The sequence below is a fragment of the Coregonus lavaretus genome, assembly GCF_964263955.1.
Source record: "Coregonus lavaretus genome assembly, chromosome: 2".
Lineage (NCBI taxonomy): Eukaryota > Metazoa > Chordata > Actinopteri > Salmoniformes > Salmonidae > Coregonus > Coregonus lavaretus.
In genome coordinates this window covers 52,225,651-52,249,594 of record NC_139989.1, presented here as the reverse complement: position 1 = coordinate 52,249,594, position 23,944 = coordinate 52,225,651, and the positions used below count along the sequence as shown (strand labels likewise).

The window sequence follows — 23,944 nt, the reverse complement described above, 5'->3', positions numbered from 1 at the left end:
TCTTAAAGGGGCATACACATGTAATTTGGGTTTTATTTACTGAGGGATAAGTAAATATGTGTGATTTATTTTGAAAAGAGCTGTACTAAAGACTTACAACATTTATGAAAGGTCTTGATGGTTGTTAGGAGTAGTATACTATTGGATGAAACAATTCATTGAATGATTTCAATGACCTCTGAAATCTATCCTGGCTTTATAGTGCGACCTGATCACCCGCACTATGAATTCTAGAGGCATGCTGAATTAGGGGGTTAGATATAATAAGGATAATTGTGAAGAAGTTTATAATTTGGAAAAAATCCTATATATAAATTGGTCCAAACAGGACAAGGATGAAGTGAGAGAGTTAGTCCTGAAAGAGAGGTATTCCTTGAATAGTGTTATGGGATACAGTTAAGTAAAGATATGCTCAAGGGTTGTCATTTTCAGTTTAGTTATTATTTTTGGTTTAATAGGCAATATTGTTGTTGTTTTGTTTTTTGAACACATGAATCACGATGTGATGCATGTGTCCAAGGGGGGAAGTTGGGCTTACAGAGGTTTTAATGTTTTATAATGGTTTTGTGGGGAAATATGCAAGGTGTATTAAGGATATGAGCAGTAGTAATAATGTGTTATGGGTTAGGTTAAATCTTTTTTGTTTTTGTGATAGGAGGCATGAAATAAGTGGACTACAACAAGCTGGAAGCAGGTGTGCTTCATAATTTCAAGGCTTCTCTTGACGGATGAGAGGACATAAGTAGCATACTGTGTCTCACCTAACCTAACAATGTTCTTAAGATTGTCTTTTCATGGGTGAAGATAACTCTGCCCAACTGAGTAGGAGAATCTGAGTATTTTCTGTGCCCTGGAGACTATGTGATGGCAAAAGACTACAGAAGAAAGAGCTGGAAAGACCCTAGGTGGAGGGGCCTGTACCAGGTGTTGTTGGCTACCTTAATGATGGTAAAAGTGGTGGAGACAGATGCTTAGATCCATGTTTCCCACTATAGGAGTGTTCCAACCTCAGCCATTGGGTAGCATTGTTGTCTTTTGTGTGTGTCTGTGCTTGTGTCTTTGCAGCAGTAACTCTGAGCTTCCCTAGGGGTAGGCTGATTGAAGGACACTTTTCACAGACCGATGTCGATAGATTGAGAGGGACTCTGGCTGATCCGGAGACCCTAGTGACGGGGGAAGGTTAACAACTGAAGTGACCATACACATCGTTGTCCAGGTTATACCAACGATGGTACGGATAGAGGGGAGTATCGGGTATCATCTTAACCATTGTACCAGAGTGAGGGAACTGATGATTAAGAGACTTTAAGGACCTTCCAGATCGCCGAGAGATTCCAGACCACCGAGAGATTCCAGACCTCCAAGACGCACCAGATATCCTTATCATTGATTTCTCTACACTTGACTAGTTACCTGAGAATAAGGGGAATGGAGTACTGATAATAATAAAGAGCAGAAGGAAAAGACACAGAAGGGATCACTATTAGAATACAAGGGTTAAAATATTATTGGTGTGTGAGAAACCAGCACAAAGAGTATGGGGAAGTCACATGGGGTAGTGTGACCTTAAGATAATGAAAGAAAGAGACAGGTGAATCATAGACATAAGGAGAACAGTCCAAGACTTAGATAAACAATTTGATGTAGTATTTGGTGTTAGATTTCCAGGGGGAAGTGTTATTGGAGTAGTTATTCCTTGGGAAAGTGCATTAAACCCTGTATATGTTAGAGCTATACCAAATACAGAAGAAAGGGAATTGAAGGAGCCGTTAAACAATGATTGATATAGATGAGTACAATATATTATATTACAATTAAATAAAGAAAATAGTCTAATATGCACCACATCTCCGTTTAAAGAATTAACAGTAGTTCAAAATCTTCGCAGTTACTAGGACTGTGTTATGATTCAACTACAACTTTTGTCATATAAGGAACTCGGAAAGACCATATTGGCCAGCAGAATGTTTGTAATATTTAGGAAATCCTAGATATAAACAATTTTATGATCAACCAGGATGATGAGAGAAGTGTAAGCAATTGTTAGAATAGGAACAAGGAAAGGGAAACACCAGAGTAATGTCAAATAGAGTATGAGCAAAAATATAGGAATGTTACAATAAAACAATTGGGTTATATAATTTGGGATAATTCAAGGGAGAATGTGAAACATAATGATTTGTCATGTAGACAATGTTAATAGGGATATTTTGGATTGGAAATTAACTCAACTGAACTGTTATGATCTGTCCTTTCCTGAGGTTACTACGGATGGTGTCATAATGCATTGCAGAGATCATTTGGCCCAGAACGGTGTAAACCTCAATAAAAACCAAAAATCCTCTACTCGGCTGAAGAGGAACAACAAAGGCGTTGAAGACGTTCCTGTCTGAACCACTTCTGCCAGGAGACCTGAATCCAGCATCAAATCAAAGCAATATACTGGTTTGCACATGGACAAAACAGGATGATGGTGGAGGTGTGGCTGTTCAGGTGTGACATTGGAATTGGGACATTGCTATGGGTAATCCAAGATGAACTATGAAGCTATCTGAAGAACATAATGAAGACGCCAGAAGATTGAGTGCAGGTAGAGTAAGGGAGTGTTAGTTAAGGTAGTATGTTGATTAAGGAGGTATTATACACTACTAAATTTATAGTAATTTGGACAATGCATTAGGGTACTGATCTGTTGTAATTCTCGTTATGAGGAAGTTAATGCTAGAATTATTATAATATAAATATACATTCGGCCAGTGTCAATATGTGCCAAGGTGAGAGATTTAACTTTGAATGATGGAACCAAAGTGAATAACTAAGAATTGTCATTCTAAATTTGTTTTGGGTAATTTATCTGATAATGACTATGAATTATAAGGTGACTGATTGATTTGAATAAGTTATTAATATGTTAACTAATGATGTTGACATTGCAATGAATGGATTAGATATTGATTATTTTGATTGTTATAATAATTGTGATATGGGTAAAAAGATTATGTAAGCTAAAGATGTTGACACTATTCTTAACATGTCCTAAATATTATGGTTAAAACAAAGTTGCATTTATTTCTTATATATTTTGATGTGTTAGGATACTACCACGTATATTGAAAATACAACAAAACAAAAAGGGGAGCAGTGGTTACAAAGCTCAACAGCAACAATTGGAGGTTAGCTTAGAGGGAAACCTTCAAGACTTTTAACCAATACCTGACTGGGCTCCTTGTCCTCATCAGGATGGGTCAAACAATGAGGAAGATACATTGGTCTGAATATATATTCTTATAAAATGTAACCACAGATGGCAAGGCTAAGAATAAGTAAATGCACAGGCTTACATTCATTAAAAAAAGGATCTTTGTATTATTGGGACATTATTGGAATGTCCCAAAGGGGGGAATTATATGGATGATTTTCAAGTACATATGCTGTAGAATTAAACACCTATATGCCTTAAAATGTTTATGGATTGAGAACCAGTTGAAGGGTTAATACAGAGCAGAGACATTTATGTGTTTTTCATAAGCTCCCTGCAGCTGGGCTGGGTATGTCAATGACATGTGTGGAGATTGGAGTAACAATGGAACTAGTGTTATCATTTCTTTGTGCTTATGACCTGACACATGGCCACATGCACATAATCTCAGGGGTCGGGGAGGATGATAAATGATAAATGTTTAAATGTATGTGGTTGAGAATGGGTTATGGATGACATGTATAAATCATGTTTAAGTATGAATGGATATGTTTTATAATGTGTTATGAAATGATAATGGTGAAACAGAATGAACATGAATGATACTTTGTACTCCAGATGCATGCCTAGATAGTGAATATAGTCAATACAGAGTGTGATTGTTCTTTAACGTACGTATGTACATAATTTTTTGAGTCATGCCACTAATAAGATACAGTGGCCCCACTTAGAGAAGCGCAAGTAGCCCTCGTGAGCAGCCAACATGTGATACTGAAAGATGCTATTGATTCACATAGGGAGGAGTAACCATCAGTTGTATCAATGTGTCTGTATAAAAAGGAGCACTCCGGTTCAGGACAAGCAGTTGTTGCTCCATGGAGCAAGCTCGGCTTTGTTATGCAAATAATAAGTCTAAATTCACAAGTTCCAGTCTCTTGAGAAATAGTTTAAGTTGACTACTTTTTGAGTCAAATATTTCTACGACAATAACCTATATACTTATTATGGACACAGTATGCTTTACATTAGTTATCTTGTTGTTATTAGTTGTTGTTATTAGTCCCATCTTTCAACTCCATTCAACACCACCCATCTATCTCTTAACACCATCCATATTGGATTTGACTCTGACTTTTCAGATCACCCAGTAGTGCTATCTGCAGGGTTAGCTCCAGGTAAATATTGCAGTCCTTTAGCCATTCCTGGACCTGTGTCCAAAAACAAGCTACAAATGGACAGTACCAAAACAAATGATCTAATGATTCTGTCTCTTCGCAGCAAAATCTGCAGAGCTGGGAAGATTGTATCCTTCATATAAATAACATTCTATTGGTAGCAAGAATTGTATATAATAATTTAAATTGAAAAATTCTAAGGTTTTAATCCGGCGTCGTTTTGCGTATCAGTTCATAAACACTATGCCATGGAATCGGTACGTCAAAAATCTCTTCCCAACTATTTTGCAATCTATATGGGACGGCTGTCAATCCTTTGGTCCTTAAATGAAACTGATATACTTTTTTATTTACCACAATTTTCTTAACCAATTGCAACACTTACTACCAAGTTCCAAACTGCCTCTGCACAACGTCAGCACAAGAACTGTTCGTCGGGAGCTTCATGAAATGGGCTTCCATGGCCGAGCAGCTGCACACAAGCCTACGATCACCATACGCAATGCCAAGCGTCGGCTGGAGTGGTAAAAAAAAATAAAAAAGTATAAAGCTCGCCACCATTGGACTGAAGCAGTGGAAACGGGTTCTCTGGAGTGATGAATCACGCTTAACCATCTGGCAGTCCGATGGACTAATCTAGGTTTGGCGGATGACAGGAGAACGCATTAATCTAATCTTTGCCCATGTATCTTGGTGCATTCTCGCCAATATCATTTGCTAACACATTTTAAACCTGCCTACCCACTAACCTAAGTGAGAAGAATCTATACAGGTAACAAAGTTCCTTAATTACACATCCATCAACCTAATCAATGTGCAAATATTCTCAGGTCACCGTCTGCTGGCAGATTGCTTTTTCTGGCAATACTCTACAAGTAAATCAAGTGCACACAAAATTCACTGTATCAGCAGCGGGAGTTAAATTAACTGCATAACATTTCTGTTTTGTAGGATGTTGTCATCCATAAATAATATGATTTGTAGATCCTGGGGTTGAACACTAATATTATAAGACACTTGTATTAACAGAACAACAGTGCACCCAGAGGGAAGACGCAGACACAGCTCTTGATACATACAGAGCAAATAGCTGGCAGGAGTTCCTGGAGTGTGCTGATGCAAAATAGAACCTGACCAGCAGCACAAAATGGCTTTAAAGTGAATTCTCTCCCTCAGCTGTGTGAGTCTGTCTACTAGTACCGCTCTGCTTGGAGGACTCCTCTGGTGTTCTGACTGTTGTTATCACTGGGAGCTGAGAGGGAGGACAATTCAGTGCACATTAAGTCTGTGTAGGAGAGATGTCAGAGTGAAATAGGATCTCCCCTTTACATTTCTAAGACCACAACATACTGTAGGCCTCCTGCAGAAGTTGTCAGAGTCTAAGGCGCTCTGCCAACTGACGCATTTTCCCAAGCTCCCACAACTCTCCACAAACCACAAGTACTGTACGACAGAGTATTATGCTTGTGGTCTGCACGATGGATCCTCTTTCAAACCTATGAAGAAATTAGTGATACGTCTACACAAGAAGGCACACCCGACAGGACACCGCAGCAAAAAACTTTTTTAAATAGTTTCACATTAAAAACACGTACTGTATGCTACATCACAAAATGAAAAAGCAGTCCTGCAATAGAAACCAAAAGAGAAGAAACAACCAGTGGCATTTTCACTGAGACCCAGTATGTGTCCTATAGTAGTGTACCTATCTCCATGGACAGATCAATACAGTAGGTGAGATGCAGGGGCGGACTGGGACCAGAAATTTGCTCTCGCATTTGTAATATTCCGGCCCATTTTTTTCCTTGAGGTCCCCACACCGGTCCATATTTTTCCTCAAGGTCAGATAATGATTTTGCGCAAATTTTCTTTAGTTAGACAGGCCCACTACGCTAAAAATGAACCAGCCCATCTGGCATTTGCCCGAAATGCCAGATGGCCAGTTCGCCCCTGGAGATGGCTGAGGTCACTGCTAAAGGAGACATGCTAAGCCATTCATGAGAGATTAGAATACACACAGCAGGTCAACAACAGACAGGAAATCATAGTTCAAACAGTTTCACAAAGCACTTGGAGTTCATTCCCACCTGTACTGTACATTTTAATGATGACATAGTAGAAATAGAAAAAAATATGTTTTGTCTCATACACCGGATAGGTGCAGTGAAATGTGTTGTTTTACAGTGTCAGCCATAGTAGTACGGCACCCCTGGAGCAAATTAGGTTTAGCTGCCTGACTCAAGGGCACATCGACAGAGTTTTCACCTTGTCCGCTCAGGTATTCAAATCAGCAACCTTTCGGTTAGTGGCCCAACACTCTAACTGCTAGGCTACCTGCCACCTGTCTGAATAATCATGGCTAATTGATATGCTACTCTGGATGGATGTACTCGTCATATAATAGTGATGCAATATGGGCCTTTTTAGTGTGATGGCACTAGATTGGAGGGGCATTAAAGAAACATAAAGTACAAACCAAATCCTTTTTGAGATGGACCAGTCAGCGTTTCATGTCAGGGCTTTGGTTAGTCCTTTGTCACTTTTGAGAACAGAACAACACCTCCTGGGTTCTCACACCAACCATGGTTTGGTGATTTTGATTTTAACTGGTTATTAAATGTGTTTAGTTGGGGGCTATGAGCATCATCAGTGGATCATCTATTTACAAAATATTTGGCTTAAAATCACCTACAATTTGACAAAGCTTGTGTCTTTCAGTCAGAGATGGACAATAGTCCCGGCAAACTGCAGAGTGTGCAGGGTACCGTTTCTGCAGACGACAGTTCTTACATGTTGGTCTTGATTAGTTGAATCAGTTGTGTTAGTGTTATCCTGCTCTGTTACCAGATCTTTATTTGCTTGAAATTAAAATGTCAACCAGTCATAAGTCGGTTCATGTAAGTCCATCTTCAATAACATGTCCACTGTAGAAAGGACAGGACACTTGTACCCGCTTTGGTTTTTTCTACCACAACACCAATATTAACACCACAATACAACACACCCTGTATCCTCAAATTAATCTGAATATAATTTCCCCTCGTCTGAATCTACATCAGTGCATTTATTTTCATCCTAATCATTATTTCCATTATTAAAACCATGATTATCATGGAAATTCAGTTTAAATAGTCTCTAGCTGGGCTATCTCCAGGTAATGGCCAGGTCCATTATCTAAATTCTGATGAGGTGGGAGTCCGTCAGGTCTCTCCAGACAACACACCCACATCATGCAGCTGAAATGAAACCAAACCTCCTCAGCATGTTAATTTATGAGCGACATTTGTACTCTGCTTGTATTCTGCCAGGCAAACAATGTCACACTCCACCTCTCTGGTTTTGGCTCAGCCTCAGTCATCAACGAGTGCTTTTACCCCACTGAGGCGCTGCCGCCAAGAGGCAAGTGTTTAATAATTTACAAGAGTTTACACGTAGGAATATGGCACCTGTTTAATATGTTGTTAAGAAGCAGCTCAGTACCTTGCCTTCCCTCGGCGTACTAACCTTGTGGTAAATGATAGGAGTGGAATCAATAGAATGGTTTCATTAAACAACAAAATAAATAACTGAATGCAAAACAGTCATTTTGGAATTGATTCTTTAGAATGCTTATGTTTTTCCAATATGAATGCAAATACAGTCCCAACACCCCTTCCCAAAGATATACAACTTACCACCTAAGAAAACAGTGCATCAACAAAATGGAACTGCCTTAGACGGATGTGTCAAATGAAATATGTTATAGAGAACCATGTTCAATCTATACATTATTTTTCTATAGCTGGCCTTGTCTCATAGGCCACACACAGAGAGAGAGAGAAAGAGAGAGAGAGAATGAGAGAGACAGGGTAAATGTACAGTAAAGCAACACTGCAGTCCAGTGTCAGCCAATCAGCATCACCAAAGAGAGAAACCGTCTCCGAGAGGAAGCGGTGCATGCAACTTGGACAGTTCACAGTAACTGTTATGGTATAATGTCTGGCAGTACTGACTGATGGATGACTAGTGAATACACATGTCCTGTACAAAGATGAGTCCCTTCCCGTTAGGTTTACAGTATAGTCTGTCTGTTTGTGAACTGGAGAAGACCTATGAGTTGTCAGGTAGATGAGCACATGGGGAGGAGGGAGGGGAGGCGGCTGTCCTCCTCCAGCAGGACGGTAACAGTAACAGTTCCAGTAACAGAGGGCACCAGTAAGTCCAGGTGACAGCTCCTTAATCCCCATTAGTGCTGCAGTGATTGTGTGGAGGGGAGGCCCAGTCTAGCCCAGCCACCTTCTCCTCTGACCAGGCACCCAGCCACACATCCTCCACACCAAAGTCACTCTAATTCTGTCCTGCTAGCCTGTGGAAGAGGCTGCTGCTCACTGGCTCCCCGTGTGGTGGTGGCTCACAGTGGCCTGGCCTGGTGTGTGTGTGGAGCTGGGCTGGGGGCTCAGCAGGCGATCTCCTCCAGCGTGCCCAGGGTGGTCTGCAGGGGGACGCTCACCGTGTGGCTGATGGCGTCTGAGTGGTTCCCCACCGGGTCACAGGAACTCTGAGGTAGGGTGACACACACATATGCATGTAGTACACTTATACACATGCACAGAGGTCTACCCTGCATCCCACTGCTGGCTTGCCACTGAAGCTAAGCAGGGTTGGTCCTGGTCGGTCCCTGGACGGGAGAGCAGACGCTGCTGGAGATGGTGATGGAGGGCCAGTAGGAGGCACTCTTTCCTCTGGTCTAAAAAAAGATCCCAATGCCCCAGGGCAGTGATTGGGGACATTGCCCTGAGTAGAGTGCCGTCTTTCGGATGCGACGTTAAACGGGTGTCATGACTCTCTGTGGTCATTAAAGATCCTATAGCACTTATCGTAAGAGTAGGGGTGTTAGCCCTGGTGTCCTGGCTAAATACCCAATCTGGCCCTCATACCATCATGGCCATCCAATTGGCTCATTCATCTCCCCTGTAACTATTCCCCAGGTCGTTGATGTATATGAGAATGTGTTCTCATTCAACTTACCTGGTAAAATAAAGGTCAATTAAAAATACACTGAGTGACTTTTTGGCACGATTCAGTAGGAGAGATCTCATCTCCTTACATTGGGATAGCTGTCTGGTGTAAGGGATCGGGGGTTGGCTGGTTCTAGACAGAGTCTGACACTTCCCCGATCTACTGAGAGGGGGAGTCATCAGACTCGATCTGGTTCACCTGAGTTCTGAGCACACCTGTCAGTAATTAGTGTAGGATTTAAGGTGTGCTCAGAAGCTCAGTCGGTGCGAGGTATTGTTCCATTGTGACTTGCTAAGCGTTTTGTTCCGAGAGAGAGAGAGAGAGAGAGAGAGTTTGTTGTTTTTTGATTACCCGTGTATCCGACCTGTGCCTTGTTGTTTGACTCCCCGAATTGCTTAATCCTCTGCTTGTCTACCCCAGTGTTTACCGTTCTCTGATCCTGTGCCTGTGCCCTCGACTACGACTAAGCCCGCTCCCTTGGTACCTCTGCCTGTCTATGCCTGGCCCGGTTTTGACCACAGCCCGCCCGACCATGATTAAGCTATTCCCTTGTCTGTACTCTAATAAAGCATCGCTATTCTGCGATTGGATCTTACCACTCTGTCCGAGTATTCATTACATCTGGCACAGAATAACAGAAATCATCTTGAGGTTTGGCTGGATGCTAAGCCACAAATACAATATAAAACATTTTCCAAACAGTGTGACAGTTTGTCATGTGATTAAACTGATGACCTCACCACGTCCTCTCCGTGGCTCTCCTCCTCGTCGTCTCGGCTCAGTAGGTCCAGCAACTTGTCCTTCACCACCTGACAACACACATATGTAACACACATTATCAGGGTCAAAAAGACATACACAAAATGGTTAATGAAGTGTGGTTTTTACATGCTGTGGTAACTTATGACCAATTAAGTTTAAGGTGTATTTTAACTGTTATAATTGGCACCATAAATAGTACAGTGGGTGTAGACTTTACAGTGAAATGCTTGCTTATGAGCCCTTCCCAACGATGCAGAGTTAAAAAAATAAAAAAATAAATAAAACTAGTAACACAAGAGGAATAAAATACACAAGAATGGAGCTACGTACAGGGAGTACCAGAACCAGATCACTGTGCAGGGGTACCAGGTATTTGAGGTAGATATGTACATGAAGGTAGGGTAAAGTGACTAGGCATCAGGATATGTAATAATATCCTGACTCAAGGCCAAACGTCACCTTGGCTGTTATTTTAGTGGCGGTCATTAAAACCACAACCAGAGCAGCAGCTCTCTCTTTCTGCGACAAAACCCCCACCCAGGCTCCCCATTAAAACATGAGAAAGGTTAGAAAATAAGTACTTTTCATGTGTATTTCTAAAGCTCTGAGGGCACAGAATGACTGGTTTGTACTTGGCAGAGCTCCAAGCAGACCAAAGCAGTAGGAGAGAGAGACCAACGGCTGACTTAATGAAAAGGACTGATCACGCACCTCAATCACTGAGCCCAGCCAGTCTGATATATGGCAAGGCTTTTGTCTCAACAATTTAAATGTGAATGTGAATATGTGTGTGTATGATTGGCCTTGAGTCTGTGGAGAAATGTGTGTGTAACCTATTAGACAGTGCTGTCTCTGATATTCATTGTTATTCATTTTGTTATTATTACTTTCGCCAAACATAACTGTCTGTAAGAGTGTTTGATAATGTGTTTGTGAGAATGTGTGTGTCTCAGTAAGGTTCTAGGTGTGTGTGTCTTTGGAAGTTTCTATGTGGTGTGTGTGTGCTCTATGTCTGACCTCATAGGCGTAGTCAAATAGCTCCAGGATGGTGAGGATGCTGGCCCCGATGAAAAGACCCATCTGACCACCTATATCACCTGGAAGACCAACAACACACAGTGAGAGAGTGAGTGAGTGAGTGAGCGAGAGAGAGAAAGCACTGGAAACCCAAGAGCTGAACCCTAAAAAGAGTCCACTGTGTCAGCTGTTAACAACCTATTATTCAAACACACAGGAAATCAATCAAATTGTTACAGAAATGAAAACCTCATATTTGACAAATTGGGAAAGGATGCTGGCCCTGATGAAAAGACCCATTTGACCACCTATATCACCTGGAAGACGAGAGAGAGAGAGAGAGAGAGAGAGAGAGAGAGAGAGAGAGAGAGAGAGAGAGAGAGAGAGAGAGAGAGAGAGAGAGAGAGAGACACAGACAGACAGACAGACAGACAGACAGACAGACAGACAGACAGACAGACAGACAGACAGACAGACAGACAGACACAGAGAGAGAGACGAAAGGAAGGGAGGTGGAGAGAGGGAGAAAAGAGATAGATATGGAGATATGAAAGAAAGGAGAAAGTTACTGATAGGAAGGAAGGAAGCAAATAGCTAGATAGTTTATTATACCCAGTAAGCCTGCCACCTCGTAGGCTTTCTTCTGCTCGATGGTCTCATAGTTCAAGGCCTCAAAGAACACGTCCAGGACCAGGATGTTATCCCTGAACGAGAGAGACATCGATAAGATCAGATAACACTTCAATCATGTTAAAGAGACGACAACACATTTCTCTTGATATTGTCCTCAGTCATTCTTCAGGCCATCAGTCATAATCCATCAGTCTTTTCTTATTTTTTTAATGAAAGTTAAATTAACCATCAGTCTTTTCAAAGTTTGTTTATCTTTCTGTCAATGGGGAAATAGACATACAGGCCATATACATAATCAATACCTACTATATCAATAGTCTTATTATCAATTGCCATAAGTAAGGGTACTTATTCTTGTACACTGAACCATACGTCCCATAGAATATCATTAGTATAGTAGCATCTCAATTGATGACTGCATCCACTTGAGAATGCCTATTATTATTATCATCAAAATCCCATTACATGATCACAATACCAGGCTTCCAGTTCCCTTTCCCATTAGTCTGAGCGTCAAAGACACCTCACTGTAATTCTTCACTTTCCACCCACACACTCCTTGCTATTACTACATACTATATATGTGATACTGTAGGATGATGTATATTAGATTTGTCCTTCTACTGCATTCATCTGTTCGTCTGGAGCCTCCTATAGGCAGGTACTTACGTGATGTATTTCTCAGAGCGGTTGAACTTCTTTTCCAGGTAGCGTGCTGAGGTCTTACTGGGGATCTTGACCATGGACAGCTCCTTGTTGTAGCGTGTCATGTTGCATGGTGTCCTACAGATGCAGTTACTATTCTCCAGCATCGACAACTTGGCTACAGTAGAGAAAACAGGAAGACATGAAGGAGAGGATGAAGGGATAGATGGAAGAGGGGTAATGGGTGAGGGTGGAGTGAGAGGGAGAGTTTACCTTATTCTGAGGGCAACTGAGGGTACACACACACACACACTCTCTCTCTCGCTCACTCACACACACACACACACACACGCACACAAGCACATAATCCCCACAACTCCGTCTTGAGCTCTGTACCGCATGACGCTCAGTCCTGAAAAGCCCTACTGACTATTCTAGTCAACATCAACGTCACAGTGAAGAGAACACACAACATTGAACAAACTTAACCCAGTGAACCACCCATCTCAGAAGCATTCTGTACAGTATATACTTTAGAATGGTCGTACGTCTTGATGCACTTAGCAGAAATGTCAGAGTCTATTTAACAGAATACATGTTTACCTGGGACAGTGTACTAAAGACATAATAACGGGAGAAAATACATGTAGATCCTTCTGCCTCCAGGATGATCTATTTGTACGTACTGAAGGATGGTTAGTCTATTTGCTACTGTTTCAACTATTACCTTCAACAACTGTGGACACTGTAAATGCCTTCATTAAATACACAGGAAAGTTTTATGAATTCTCCAGACATTTCTATCCATTCCTGGAAGTATAAAAATGCTAGTCTAATCTGTCTGGATCTATCCAAATCAATTTCCTCTGACAATAACCAGTCTCAATCACATTCTCAACACATGCTAGTCTGCTGCTAGGTTCCCTTAATACATAGAAATATAAAATCTGATCTCCCAACCCTAATCTCTCACTGTGACAATAGTATGGCAGTCTCCCCAGCTTGCCCTGGGCAGGCTGGAGTCTCCCTTGGATTACTAATAGCCTTCAGGGCCAAGTGGTCACGTAATTGCAACAGGAAATTCAATATGGCACCTCAGTCGCTTTTCATTCTCATTCAAATAAGGGGTTATTGGATCCGGGTAGCAGTGCGCATTCATAACCCTGATATACACGCTCTCTCTCCCTCTCTCCATTTCTCTCTCTCCCTACATCACACTCTTACTCTCTTTCCTCTTCTTCCCTACCTCTCTCTATTTCCTTCACTCTCTCTCCCTCTATCGTTCTGTCTTTCTCTCTCTATTTCTCTCTCTCTATTTCCACCATCTTATCTCTGTCAAATACAATTATTCTAACCAAATCATCTGCTGTATTTCATATTTCCAAGCTTATTAAGGAACAGTGTTTTAATGCCTTAACACTCTCCATTCCGCTGTCTTTGGCTGTGAACAGAATGTTATATTTAAGCTTGCAGTTGTTCAACCCAGAGACAAGCTAATCCTTTTTATTGTATGTTTGGTTTAAAACCATTATGTGAGATGAGAGGATCTTCTGTCATTCATCCTGCAATGAAACCGCATTTCTAAAACGATTACGCTGGTAATGTATGATCACATATTTCTGTTGGCAATGCTATACAAGGACACCAAATGTCTGTGTTTTCCTCTGTGCGTACAATTAGGCTCAGAGAAGATTTCAGTGAGAACAGATGCAGGTGTCTTCCATTAAAACAGCAGCCAGTTCCACACTGTTTATGTCTCCCAAACTTCCTGACTGACACATTAGTTTAAAAAAAGAACAACAACTTCAAACTTTACTAAGTGAAAACGGTGGGTATATAAAATTGTCTCACAGTCCAACTAGGAACTGATTTGCATAGAATTATTGGGTCTTTGTGTTTGGATGGAGTACGCACAGCCATTTCAAATTAAACCAATTTAGGAATAGCGAGAGGGAGGTAGAGGGAGCGAGAGGGAGCTAGAGGGAGCGAGAGGGAGCGAGAGGGAGCGAGAGGGAGCTAGAGGGAGCGAGAGGGAGCGAGAGGGAGCTAGAGGGAGCGAGAGGGAGCTAGAGGGAGCGAGAGGGAGCTAGAGGGAGCGAGAGGGAGCGAGAGGGAGCGAGAGGGAGCTAGCCAGGCTGGACCAAGAGGAGACCTTAGATTACTTAGCCTTTATATACCACTCTTTTGTTATTAGTTATCAGGCAGTATTGGTTATGTTTCCTTGTCAGACGTTTTGCTTGTTTTGTTTCGTTCTATGTTCGTTCATATTAAACTCACTAACTGCACCTGCTTCTTGACTCCCTGCATCGACATTAGATCTCCACAGTCCCAGTGTAGCATGCCTTGGGTTGACGTCATCCTTATTAGAGCCACATTGCCTAATTACAGTGTAGGAGCCAGAGCCAAAGCCTAATAATTGCCAGTGTTTGTGTGTGTCGCCCAGTAGGTAACAGAGCTCCAGTGTGTGCGAGTGAGAGAACGCCTCCCCTCAATGCCATCAGCAGGGAAGTTAGACACACAAACACTTTTCAATAAAGTTAATTTAGAGAAATAAAGAAGGTCATGTCTCATCTGATTTTCATTTATCCCTTCAGTAAAGTATGAGTCTGTGGTAAAGGAAAACGTATAAATTAATATATAAAAACAGCCTAATAAAAAATTATATGAAGGAGAAAGTGAGAATAAAAAGTAATATCCCAGTTTTATGGAAAATAACAGTTCAATATAGATGGGCTGAGGTACAAAATGAGATCCTACTGTATGTGAATGCAAGAGGAAAGACTCCCCGTCCTCTCAACACACACAGATAAACACAGATTCCTTATCTGTAATACAGTTGAAGTCGGAAGTTTACATACACCTTAGCTAAATACATTTAAACTCAGTTTTTCACAATTCCTGACATTTAATCCTAGTAAAAATTCCCTGTCGGTTAGGATCACCACTTTATTTTAAGAATGTGAAATGTCAGAATAATAGTAGAGAGTGATTTATTTCAGCTTTTATTTCTTTCATCACATTCCCAGTGGGTCAGAAGTTTACATACACTCAATTAGTATTTGGTAGTATTACCTTTAAATCGTTTAACTTGGGTCAAATATTTCGGGTAGCCTTCCACAAGCTTCCCACAATAAGTTGGGTGAATTTTGGCCCATTCCTCCTGACAGAGCTGGTGTAACTGAGTCAGGTTTGTAGGCCTCCTTGCTCGCACATGCTTTTTTTAGTTCTGCCCACAAATGTTCTATAGGATTGAGGTCAGGGCTTTGTGATGGCCACTCCAATACCTTGACTTTGTTGTCCTTAAGCCATTTTGCCACAACTTTGGAAGTAGGCTTGTCCATTTGGAAGACCCATTTGCGACGAAGCTTTAACTTCCTGACTGATGTCTTGAGATGTTGCTTCAATATATCCACATAATTTTCCTTCCTCATGATGCCATCTATTTTGTGAAGTGCACCAGTCTCTCCTGCAGCAAAGCACCCCCACAGCATGATGCTGCCACCCCCGTGCTTCACGGTTGGGATGGTGTTCTTCGGCTTGCAAGCATCCCCCTTTTTCCTCCAAAACATAACGATGGTCATTATGGCCAAACAGTTCTATTTTTGTTTCATCAGACCAGAGGACATTTCTCCAAAAAGTACAATTTTTGTCCCCATGTGCAGTTGCAAACCGTAGTCTGGCTTTTTTAAGGCAGTTTTGGAGCAGTGGCTTCTTTGCTGAGCGGCCTTTCAGGTTATGTCGATATAGGACTCGTTTTACTGTGGATATTGATACTTTTGTACCTGTTTCCTCTAGCATCTTCACAAGGTCCTTTGCTGTTGTTCTGGGATTGATTTGCACTTTTCGCACCAAAGTACGTTCATCTCTAGGAGACAGAATGCATCTCCTTCCTGAGCGGTATGATGGCTGCGTGGTCCCATGGTGTTTATACTTTACGTACTATTGTTTGTACAGATGAACGTGGTACCTTCAGGCGTTGGGAAATTGCTCCCAAGGATGAACCAGACTTGTGGAGGTCAACAATTTTCTTTCTGAGGTCTTGGCTGATTTCTTTTGATTTTCCCATGATGTCAAGCAAAGAGGCACTGAGTTTGAAGGTAGGCCTTGAAATGCATCCACAGGTACACCTCCAATTGACTCAAATTATGTCAATTAGCCTATCAGAAGCTTCTAAAACCATGACATCATTTTCTGGAATTTTCCAAGCTGTTTAAAGGCACAGTCAACTTAGTGTATGTAAACTTCTGACCCACTGGAATTGTGATACAGTGAATTATAAGTGAAGTAATCTGTCTGTAAACAATTGTTGGAAAAATTACTTGTGTCATGCACAAAGTAGATGTCCTAACCGACTTGCCAAAACTATAGTTTGTTAACAAGAAATTTGTGGAGTGGTTGAAAAACAAGTTTTAATGACTGCAACCTAAGTATATGTAAACCTCAGACTTCAACTGTATATACAGTACAGTATGAAAGTAAAATGAACCGAGGGAGGCTTCTAAACCTGGATTTTCTAGAGGAAAAACACAGCAGAATAAATACTAATCCTAAATACCAGGGCCAACCAGCACAACGTGAGAACCTCTGTATTCTCTATGAATGATCAATAATACATGTGTAGTTAACTAATACAGTATATGTAAAGTCATTTGGGAATTGATAAGACACTTGTGTTGACACAATGTACATATGCCTTTCCTTCATGCTATCTTTATGTCCCCTAACCCATGGAGAAACAGGAATGCTATGATGTCAAATAATTTCTGCCCAATCAGACCAAACAGCAACAACAAGAGGATGAGTGAGAGAGAGGAGGAGGGAGGTGTTGCACTCCCAGTAAGTATTCTATTCATCCGAAGCACTAAAGCAACGCATAATATTTTACCCAACACTACTCTTTCTCCACTTGAGGCTACAATACGTTGAGTTTCCTGGGGAACCTGTGACGCACCGGGGAAGTATGAAGCACGCTGTACAGCCTGCTCTCTAGCCTATTGCGTGAGTGTGTTTATGAGTCTGCTATTAAAGAATGTGAAACAATGTTGTGTAGGTTAACAGGCAAATAACGGCGCAGTACAACAGCGGTGTGCAGAACAACATCTCGGAACGCACAACTCGTCAATCCTTGTCACGGATGGGCTATTGCAGCAGACGACCACATCGGGTTCCACTCCTATCAGCTAAAAACAAAAAGAAGCGTCTCCAGTGGGCACGCCATCACCAACACTGGACAATTGAGGAGTGGAAAAACATTGCCTGGCCAGACAAATCCCAGTTCCTGTGGCGTCATGCTGATGGCAGAGTCAGGGTTTGGTGTAAGCAGCATGAGTCGATGGCCCCATTCTGCCTGGTGTCAATGGTACAGGCTGGTTGCGGTGGTGTAAAGGTATGGGGAATGTTTTTCTGGCACGTTAGGTCCCTTGATACCAATTTGGCAATGTTTCCATGCCCTGAAGAATTCAGGCTGTTCTGGATTTAAAGGGGGGGGGGGGGGGGGGTTCGACCCAGTACTAGTTGGGTGTACCTAATAAACTGACCACTGAGTGTATATCAATTCATTCATATGGTTATATAAAGGCTGAAGGCTAAAAACAGCTTATACTATATCTAGGGCTACAGTGCCTTGCAAAAGTATTCATCCCCCTTGACGTTTTTCCTATTTTGTTGCATTACAACCTGTAATTTAAATGGATTTTTATTTGGATTTCATGTGATGGACATACACAAAATAATCAAAATTGGTGAAGTGAAATGAAAAAAATAACTTGTTTAAAAAAATTCTAAAAAAGAAAGTGGTGCGTGCATATGTATTCACCCCCTTTGCTATGAATCCCCTAAATAAGATCTGCTCCGCAGCGGAGATTGGAGTATCTGTCCATAGGATGTTTTTCATCGGCAGGGACGGGGAAACTGGTCAGAATTGAAGGCATGATGGAGGGCGCTAAATACAGGGAAATTATTGAGGGAAACCTGTTTCAGACTTCCAGAATTTGAGACTGGGACTGAGGTTCACCTTCCAGCAGGACAATGACCCTAAGCATACTGCTAAAGCAACACTCTAGTGGTTTAAGAGGAAACATTTAAATGTCTTGGAATGGCCAAAGCCCAGACCTCAATCCAATTGAGAATCTGTGGTATGACTTAAAGATTGCTGTACACCAGCGGAACACATCCAACTTGAAGGAACTGGAGCAGTTTTGCCTTGAAGAACGGGCAAAAATCCCAGTGGCTAGATGTGCAAAGCTTATAAAGACATACCCCAAGAGACTTGCAGCTGTAATTGCTGCAAAAAGTGGCTCTACAAAGTATTGACTTTGGGGGGGTTAATAGTTATGCACGCTCAAGTTCTGTTTTTTTGTCTTATTTCTTGTTTGTTTCACAAATAAATATATTTTGCATCTTCAAAGTGGTGGGCATGTTGTGTAAATCAAATGATATAAAAATAAATAAAATAAAAATGCCAATGGGGGTGAATACTTTCGCAAGCCACTGTGTATCTAGTTTCTACAATGTATTTTTGTTTTAAATAATGTATTTTCGTTCTCGTTTTTACACCATCCATTAACACCAACCATTCACTATAAAACATTTATTTATCAACAAAAATGCTTGGCAAAATACAAAACATTATGGGGCGAAAATAAGTAGGCCTAAAACATTTATTTCAAATAACCCAAAAATACAAGAGTATGCTACATGACAATGCAGTGCCATAAAAACAAGTTCACAAACAAATCGTTAAAGAAAGTGCTTAGTGTTCTGGTCTCATAAGGATTTTGGAGTCATTGAAAGGGTTGAAATTGATAAGTGTCAAATTGATAAGTGTCCAAGTAGGCTAGGTAGTAGGCATTTTTCTCAGATGGATTTTGGAGTATTCACAACTGCAACTTGAAAGTGTAGGCAACACTCTTCAGGTAAGACTCCAGCCGTTGAGTCGTGGTGTAGGCTACTTCTCAACCAGAGACTTCAGATCCTTTTGTTGCTTGCGGTAGCGGCGTCTTTGCCATGGCGGTGGAACGCCAGCAAGTTGCTGCTCCATTGTCATTTCACCTCTTTGCTGCTGTCGTTACAATGCCTCAATGAACTTCCAAATAGTGGGGTGGGTAGCGACAAGATTCGCCGAAAATGTTCAATGCCAGCTCTCTACTCCGTTGTTGGCCTTTGTCAACTCTTGCAGAACAGCATCGTAACTGCTCCATAATTCAGAAGCAGATTAGCAACCATGTTATTGGCCTTGGGCATGCTGTCATCAATAATAAGAATAATAAAGCCCTTATTATGTTAAACAAGACATACCTATGGGAAACATTGGCTTTCTTCCAATGAGTCCGACCGTCTCCCCAACCCATGTTGCTTGAAAGTATGTCAGGGGGTCCTCCAGTTGATGTTCCGGGCGCTGAAAGAACCGGGTATCCAGATAATCTCATAATTCACGCTTATGCGACTTCGGCATTTTGAAAACATGATATTTGGTGCACTTCCAGAAGGACTTATTTGCTGTCTGTCGTTCCCGTCTGTAGGTGTAGCCTTCATGCGGCAGGATATTTTTTCCACGCACAGAGAGGATACATTCGGGTTCCACTGAAGCATTCTCTGACCTCCTCTAATAATAATGAATGCAGAGGGTAGTGGTGCACAATCTTTTTAAGCAGAATTTTTGGATTATTATCATATGAACGACATGCAATTAGATTGCTGGACTATCGAAGCCGTCCATACAACACATGTATTCAGATCCGGCAGTTCAAAGAGAATAGTTTCAAAAGCAATCAATTGGGCCTAGTTATTGTTCATTAGCAGCATACATTTGCATGCATTCTCCTAAATGTCTTAAAATAGCTTATACTCTTCTTGTGCAATCCGAGTGCCTTCGGAAAGTATTCAGACCCCTTGACATTTTCCAAATTTTGTTAGTTTAGTCTTATTCTAAAATTGATTAAATAGTTTTTTTCCCCTCATAACTCTACACACAATACCCCATAATGACAAAGCAAAAACAGGTTTTTAGACATTTTTGCTAATTATTAAAAATAAAAAACTGAAATGTGACATTTACGTAAGTATTCAGACCCTTTACTCAGTACTTTGTTGAAAAACCTTTGGCAGCGATTACAGCCTCGAGTCTTCTTGGGTATGACGCTACAAGCTTGGCACACCTGTATTTGGGGAGTTTCTCCCATTCTTCTCTGCAGATCCTCTCAAGCTCTGTCAGGTTGGATGGGGAGCGTTGCTGCACAGCTATTTTCAGGTCTCCCCAGAGATGTTCGACCAGGTTCAAGTCCGGGCTCTGGCTGGGCCACTCAAGGACATTCAGAGACTTTTACAGAAGCCACTCCTGCGTTATCTTGGCTGTGTGCTTAGGGTCGTTGTCCTGTTGGAAGGTGAACCTTAGCCCCAGTCTGAGGTCCTGAGCGCTCTGGAGCAGGTTTTCATCAAGGATCTCTCAGTACTTTGCTCCATTCATCTTTGCCTCGATCCTAATTAGTCTCCCAGTCCCTGCCACCACAATGCTTCACCGTATGGATGGTGCCAGGTTTCCTCCAGACGTGACGCTTGGCATTCAGGCAAAAGAGTTCAATCTTGGTTTCATCAGACCAGAGAATATTGTTTCTCATGGTTTGAGAGTTTTAGGTGCCTTTTGGAAAACTCCAAGCGGGCTGTCATGTGCCTTTTACTGTGGAGTGGTTTCCACCTGGCCCCATAAAGGCCTGATTGGTGGAGTGCTGCAGAGATGGTTATACTTCTGGAAGTTTCTCCCATCTCCACAGAGGAACTCTAGAGCTCTGTCAGAGTGACCATTGGGTTCTTGGTCACCTCCCTGACCAAGGCCCTTCTCCTCCGATTGCTCCGTTTGGCCAGCTCTAGGAAGAGTCTTGGTGGTTCCAAACTTCTTCCATTTAAGAATGATGGAGGCCATTGTGTTCTTGGGGACCTTCAATGCTGCAGAAATGTTTTGGTACCCTTCCCCAGATCTGTGCCTCGACACAATCCTGTCTCAGAGCTCTACGGACAATTCCTTCGACCTCATGGCTTGGTTTTTGCTCTGACATGCACTGTCAACTGTGGGACCTTATATAGACAGGTGTGTGTCTTTCCAAATCATGTCCAATCAATTGAATTTACCACAGGTGGACTCCAAAGTTGTAGAAACATCTCAAGGATGATCAATGGAAACAGGATGCACCTGAGCTCAATTTCGAGTCTCAAATCAAATCAAATCAAATTTTATTGGTCACATGCGCCGAATACAACAGGTGCAGACATTACAGTGAAATGCTTACTTACAGCCCTTAACCAACAGTGCATTTATAAAAAAAAAAAAAAAAAAGTAAGAATAAAACAACAACAAAAAAAGTGTTGAGAAAAAAAGAGCAGAAGTAAAATAAAGTGACAGTAGGGAGGCTATATATACAGGGGGGTACCGTTGCAGAGTCAATGTGTGGGGGCACCGGCTAGTTGAGGTAGTTGAGGTAATATGTACATGTGGGTAGAGTTAAAGTGACTATTCATAAATACTTAACAGAGTAGCAGCAGCGTAAAAAGGATGGGGTGGGGGGGCAGTGCAAATAGTCCGGGTAGCCATGATTAGCTGTTCAGGAGTCTTATGGCTTGGGGGTAGAAGCTGTTGAGAAGTCTTTTGGACCTAGACTTGGCACTCCGGTACCGCTTGCCGTGCGGTAGCAGAGAGAACAGTCTATGACTAGGGTGGCTGGAGTCTTTGACAATTTTGAGGGCCTTCCTCTGACACCGCCTGGTATAGAGGTCCTGGATGGCAGGAAGCTTTGCCCCAGTGATGTACTGGGCCGTACGCACTACCCTCTGTAGTGCCTAGAAAAGGGTCTGAATACTTATATAAATACGTTAAAATATATATATATATTATTAGCAAAAATGTCTAAGAACCTGTTTTCGCTTTGTCATTATGGGGAATTGTGAGTAGATTGCTGTGGAAATGTTTTTATTTAATCCATTTTAGAATAAGGATGTAACGTAACAAAATGTGGAAAAAGTCAAGGGGTCGGAATACTTTCTGAAGGCACTGTATAGCCTACTGCACTGTTTGTCTGTCTGGACTGGCTGCCTGTCTTGGTGAGAATCTTAAGTTAATAAAATAATAAAATAGTCTTCTTTAGTTTGTGTGCCTATTATTATTTTACATTTAAGTATGACGTAGAACCGTCTTTTGGGTGTCATAGGAATGTAACATTTTAATACATTCTAATAACATTTGACTTTCACAAAATCGTGTGACAAACACTTTTCGTTCCTTGTATTAATGGCAGTGCTGTTTGCCTATCAATATAATAAGCATTTATCTGTGAAATTAGACATTGAACCGTGTTTCAACAATCATGAACTGATTCAGAAAATAAATTTTCTGAATGACAGTAAAGTGAACAGCTGTTGTGCTAGCATGCCAGGTTTTTCTAGAATGTTTTGATGTCTCATACATTACGAAAAGGATAGTCCAAACTATACAGGCTAAAAATTTGGACATAGCATTTTTTAAACAGGCTCAAAAGCTAAAAGCTTTATTTCCTTGTAATTCATTTTATTCGATGGCTTCACCTGAGTGTCCTCGCCAGCCAGGGTAGGGCAGCACTTTACAACATTGTGAATATCTTGAGCATATTTCTTGATTGGAAATAGGAACAATGGGAGAGACGGACAATTGCTGATTTAAAAACAAAATGGACTACATTCTCATTTATATTACCAAGACATGAGGTGAGTATAAAAATAGTTTTAAAAGATGCCCTTGCCTAACGTTGAACCTCGGATATATCTTTAGTATAATAACCTATACAGTCATCTCAAAATATGGTATTTTATTTTGAAATAGCCAACATTTTCCCTATCATAATTAGACTAAATGAAAGGACACAGGCCAAATGGATTTTGTGATGTTGTCCTATATTAATATGGACTTATTAGACTGTTAAAATGCAGGAGGAAAGGCAGACATTTTATATAAACATTAGATTTCTGTGGTCCGAATTTCATAATAATTTAGTTGGAATGATGAGAATAATGAGAATAATGATGATGACGGTGAGAGCCCAGTATAGCCTAACCCTTCAATCATAGGCTATTGTTACTTTGTGTCTCTAAAATCACAATGTTTCCATTTCTATAGTCATGTGACAGAGTATTCTTTAATTGAAACGTCCAAATGTCGGCCTTTTACATGATAAAAAAAAAAAGACTTATAAAATGTAAGTCTATGCAACATTAACTAATTAAAAACAGTTATGTAGCAATGATGTTTGTGCTGTAGGCTATAGGCCCAATACATTATCACTGCATATTGGCTATGCTTGAATTGCCCTGCCAATGTTGTTCTTCTCAGACCATTTTGATATTATATATACACTACCGTTCAAAAGTTTGGGGTCACTTAGAAATGTCCTTGTTTTCGAAAGATTTTTTTTTTTTTTGTTCATTAAAATAACAAATTGACCAGAAATACAGTGTAGACATTGTTAATGTTGTAAATGGCTATTGTAGCTGGAAA

General features: G+C 41.1%; 1 protein-coding gene across 1 annotated transcript in view; it reads right to left on the bottom strand.

Moving 5' to 3' along the window:
* Window positions 1–8,809: 8,809 nt before the first annotated feature.
* Window positions 8,810–23,944, bottom strand: part of LOC311138289 (acid-sensing ion channel 2) — a gene marked incomplete at both ends in the record, with an annotated part of 398,974 nt that continues 383,839 nt past the window's right edge. Inside the window, 5 exons of the mRNA XM_084172970.1 lie at window positions 8,810–8,911; window positions 10,113–10,181; window positions 11,152–11,231; window positions 11,764–11,855; window positions 12,454–12,607. Coding sequence (XP_084029096.1) covers window positions 8,810–8,911; window positions 10,113–10,181; window positions 11,152–11,231; window positions 11,764–11,855; window positions 12,454–12,607 — 497 coding nt within the window. The remainder of the gene's footprint in view (window positions 8,912–10,112; window positions 10,182–11,151; window positions 11,232–11,763; window positions 11,856–12,453; window positions 12,608–23,944) is intronic.